The sequence below is a fragment of the Sinocyclocheilus grahami genome, unplaced genomic scaffold (genome assembly GCF_001515645.1).
Source record: "Sinocyclocheilus grahami isolate Dianchi unplaced genomic scaffold, SAMN03320097.WGS_v1.1 scaffold32.1, whole genome shotgun sequence".
Taxonomy (NCBI): domain Eukaryota; kingdom Metazoa; phylum Chordata; class Actinopteri; order Cypriniformes; family Cyprinidae; genus Sinocyclocheilus; species Sinocyclocheilus grahami.
In genome coordinates this window covers 4,462,100-4,467,263 of record NW_015505211.1, presented here as the reverse complement: position 1 = coordinate 4,467,263, position 5,164 = coordinate 4,462,100, and the positions used below count along the sequence as shown (strand labels likewise).

Genomic DNA, 5,164 nt, shown 5'->3' with positions numbered 1-5,164 from the left:
GGGGGGGGGGCACGTCAAGAACACTCTAAATTACTCAAATAGTATCATCCAAAATAATAAGCTACATCTAATTACACTAATAAAGAGAAAGAAACATTAGAAAAATTTAACGCACAACAAAAATGTCCCAAACAACATTTTGACACGCATGACTTCCTAACAATGTTAAACAGCACCTCTCTGTGGACACACGAATGTTGATCCATCAAATTTCATAACGTGGATGTTTCTTGAATAATTCTGTGCGAGATTTGTTTTAATATCTAGACTGTAGAGTACAAATATATTTCGGTTTTGTGTCCACAGCTTATATGGCACATATTGAGTACTGATATAGACAGCAAAATTCCCGCATCTATATTTTCTTGGTGTGTGTGTGTGTGTGTGTGTGTGTGTGTGTGTGTGTGTGTGTGTGAGTGAGTCTGAGGCAGCAGTTCACAAACACTGGTCCCATGGGCGCCTGTCGCCATGCACCGCTTCTCCCGTCTTAAAAACAAGATTACTAACTGTGTTTTACTAGTACTTGTTAAGCGCGTGCAGTAAGTAAGCTCTAGTAGTTGTCAGCTGCAGTGCGGCATCGCTTGTCTATTTTTAAGAATAATATTACGTGCTGTGTATTAATATTTCATCAGCGCACAGTCAAATGCTTAAAGAGCCAGACGAACCTGAAACTAACCTGCTTAAAATCCCATAAAGAGTTTCTGATATATAAACACGGATGCGCGTGGAAGAGTCGCGCGCAATGAATAGAAATGTAACCTACTTTGAGCATCATGCATCTGCTTGAACTACACCAAAAAACGCAATTATATCATTTCAAATGTTGGTCTTACCTCGCCGGAACATCCTGAAGGTGCGGTGATGATGCGCTGTACTTTATCCCACTGTGATAGTCAAAATAAGCGTCTCATCTTTAATAATCCGTGTCATATGTGATAAAAGTTTGATCTGTTTTAATGATCTGCAAACGATCCACGCCAAATGCAAATTCTTAACTCTTGACCCCTGGTCTCAGGTATCGATTAAGATGGAAAGCAGCATCGCCGACATGGAAGTCTCACAATCCCCGATCATTTTTTAAAGAGAGATGACTCCGAGAGATGTCAGCCAAAATGTTTCATATACGCTTCAGTTAGCACTTATAACTGCCGCAAGAACCGTTCAGATAGCCATAACAAGAGCATTTAAAGTTTTACAATATCGGTCGATGTGACGGCAAAGAAGCCTTGTGGCATTGTATACCACTTAAACGATGAGTCCAATGACTGTTCTGGTTAGAAACTGCGTTTGGATGCCAGAGATGCTCGGGTGGTTAACGGATGACAGGCGCCCGTGTCTCTTCAGGAGTCGGAAAGCTGGAGCACCACGGGTCGAGGGAGGTGTAGAGGAGGGTATTTGCGATACCCAATTCGTGAAAGAACTATTCTTTTGATTCGGATCTTTTCAATGAATCAGTTGAATGGCTCACGAGCTCTCGAGCGGTTCTTGAACCGAGAACCTTTCGTAAAGAGTTGAAACCCGAAAAGTGACAGCAATACCGAGAAGTAATTAATTTAAATAATCGTATGCATGTTTGTGATTTAAGGTGTGACAGTTTGATCATAATGAATAAGAGTTGGTTTTGATATAGAAAATTAAAGCAATCCCGTTCTCTGCCCCAAAGTGTTCTCAGTCCCCAAAAGTGTAAAACGACCGGTGTGCTGACGATTTGTGCTACCCGCTCAGATTGTGCTACCTCCCATTAAAAAGATAGGTAGCACTAATTATGAAAATGTATTTATATGTGTATTAATTTATTAGTTTCTTTTATTTATGTGTGGGGGAGTACCGGCACTTCTTTTTTTCCCACTTCAAGCACTGAAGTCATCCATGTCATGCATCCCAATATTTAAAGGACACACAGAAAGAAAGAAAGATTTATTATATTATTAATATCTAATTAATATTGGTAAATAAAATGCATTTATAGTGTATCATGATTAATATATTATATTGTGTTTTGTTTTTAGGATATGTATTTCTCTGGCTGTACCCAATAAATCTGCCATGACAGCAACACCGGTCCTTCTTCACTGTGCCTATATATCATCAATAAATAAACATTACTTACACTACCAGAAAAAAACAAAAAAACAAAACAATTCTATTTTATATTTTTACATTAACAATGTAATCAATATTTTGTTTATTAAAGCCAAGTATGAATCTCATCAAGTTAGTGTTTTTAAGTATTTTACATTTATTTCAAAATAACAACTGAAGGCAGTAACAATTTAAACAATATTTTATTTGTGAACTTATGTTCAGCTATTCTTTTTAATAGTTAACTTTTAAATATTTTTTAATTATTTGGTTCATTGGTCATCAAAGCTCAGTAAATATTGGTCACAGACACAGAGATTTACTTGAAATTTTACCAAGCAGATTACTCACTTAAATCTCCCACAGATCATGTTTTCAGGCCATTTTAAGTCTCATTTTGATGCAACAAAGTGATTATATATCTAAGTGTGTGAGTTGTTTACTTACTTTTTTGTAAGTAAGTAAACAACTTAATGACATACATGACAATATTGTTCATTCAGACTGATTCATGAAAGCGGAACACGCATGAACACAAGAGGGGGGGATTTTTGGTTGAACCAATCACAGCCTAACATAACCAGTCAGATCCAATCATATCACGATGGAGGCATTGTCTCCTCTCATGTGATTTTCCCCCATTCATTCTCAATTACCCCCCACCAAACTCACGTCATGCTTTAGAGGGCCTGTTAAAACGCAATGGGCTCAGGGGAGGCGAGAGAGACGCGGACTCCCGCTGTTACTTTACCTGCTAATGTCGCTGTTGGACAATGTTTCTTTAGAAAAACGAGTCATTTATACACGTTTTAATGTTATATTTTGTAATATTATTTTTGTACTACGATTTTTTTTTCTCATCCAATATTTTGAGGAGACACTGCCTCCCTTGCCTACTCGGAGGAAATGCCCCTGATATATATATATATATATAATCATGGTAATTTATAGTCCTTCATTGGAAAACAGACACTCGAATTACAAGCATGTGACTTGCATGAAAAGACAAAACAACATTGCGTGAGAGGAGTAGTCATGCAGCCTGTGCCTGTCCTCCCAGAGGAACCTGTTCAACTGACACACAATATTGTTTGTCTCTGGGAGGTGCAGCAACACACCCGTTGTTTTAAAGTGCTGATGAAGACATTTAGAAACTGGTCACACACCAGGGCACTAAGAACTGTGAACTCAGTAGGGATGTCTGATGTTGATTTTCTTTCAGAGTCCAGTCTGTACCTTCACTTGTTTTGAAAACCTTGGAGTCTTGTTGAGTTTACCGTCTGAATTTAAAAGCACTTTATTTGTTATTTCTTTGGTTGTTATGTTTGGTTGCCCTGTTGTTATTGCTAATACTTCATTAGCCCTAAGTGTTAAACTTTACATTAAAACTCATCCCACACTGTTTAGTCTTCTTACATCGAAGGAGGCACCCAAGTCATAGGTGACCAAAATAGCATAGAGACTTGGGATTGGGCTCTTTTGACTTTGACTTTTGACTTAAAATGTTAATTCAAAAGTGTATTCATTAAAAAAAATAAATACTCTGTCTGTAAAATATAAAAGACCAAGAAAAAAGGTTGTATAGCTTTATAAGGCAATAAACATGACAAGTTATGTAGATCCCATTCTTCCACTGGTTTAAAACTCAATTAAATGTCTTGCAAAAAAAAATAATAATCTCATTCATTACTGTCAGTTAAAACGTAGCACAGACTGAACCAGTGTGTTGTGAGCAATGAGCTGCGTTGCAGTCTTGAGTCCGTTATCACGTCATGCCAAATTTATTGGGAACCAAACTACTAATGTTATTTACTCTTAAAAGTTAGTCTCGCAGGTCCTCATTATACATAAAGAAGAATTAGGTTTGGACTCTAGAGGCGTAGGAGGCATATTTGGATTCGGACTCAAGGAATGTGCTCACTTTAATGTTCAATGTATTACATAGCTTTTGAGGAATTGTTAGAGATTTTGGCAAGGCATGAATATTATTGGAACAAGCATTTCCTATAGGGCCAGTGTGCATAATATTTGATGATTTGTAGCTTACTTACAGTATAAGCTTTTTCCATTTTCTGAAGAAAATGGGATTGGTGCTAGGTGTTCTAGGTGGTTGCTACATGGTTAATCATATTTTAAGCATATTTTAATTACTGGCTTAACTACCACAAATAATTAGGCAAGAAAACATAATTATGTTGTTTTGAACTTGAAATCAGTTTTTAGCACTGCAGGCTGTGCTGTGAATATGACTTCCAGTCCTGGCAGATAAGTGATCAGCTTGATGCGTTTTTGACCTTTTGGTGACCTTTCGTTGACAATCCCACAAACTTCTGCCTCGTAATGAACGCTTTGTACTCTAGCTTCCTAACATCCAAGTCTGAAGCTTAGATCTCGACCTTTTCAACAGATGGGCTCTTGCCTTCACTCTCCTTGCCAAATTATACAATCCCTCCTTTCTGAGGAAAAATATGAGTCATTCTGTGAACTTCAACGACTGGTGCACTTTTAGCTACAGCACATGTGATGTGTGGTCCGTGGGAGTCCCGCTCAGCTCTGCCAAGGTTACAGGCATCGGTAACACACCACCCAACAGATATGTCAGTCAATATGCATGTGCCATGTAAACAGAGTATCCCTGAGAGTATGTGAGAGAGATTGATTGATAGATAGATAGATAGATAGATAGATAGATAGATAGATAGATAGATAGATAGATAGATAGATAGATAGATAGATAGATAGATAGATAGATAGAGATAGTCATATGGCCACATTTGTAAACATCACATCAGCTCCTTTCTCTCATACTGCAGCCACACACAAAAGTCCTGATGCATGAGGAAGGTGTGAGAGCTCTCCCACCACCACAGGAAATTATGGTGTAGATGCAGGAAGAGGTGAGAGATAAGTCCTAATTGCCAGGAAAAGAGGGATAATGAATATACAGGGAGATGGAGCAGACTGCTGAAGATGCTGGTTTTTGTGACTCACGGGACGTGTAGTTTCTCTCTCCTACTGAACTTTGAATGTTACCAGAGGGGCATGCCACATCATTAACTTTGGAGGGGGGGGGGGGGGGGGG

At 38.2% G+C, this 5,164-nt stretch overlaps 1 protein-coding gene across 1 annotated transcript in view; it reads right to left on the bottom strand.

Moving 5' to 3' along the window:
- LOC107578020 (reticulon-4 receptor-like 1) overlaps positions 1-1,371 on the bottom strand; it is a 123,532-nt gene extending 122,161 nt beyond the window's left edge. Inside the window, exon 1 of the mRNA XM_016264031.1 lies at positions 834-1,371. Coding sequence (XP_016119517.1) covers positions 834-846 — 13 coding nt within the window. The 5' untranslated portion in view covers positions 847-1,371. The remainder of the gene's footprint in view (positions 1-833) is intronic.
- Between the last annotated feature and the right edge of the window lie 3,793 nt (positions 1,372-5,164).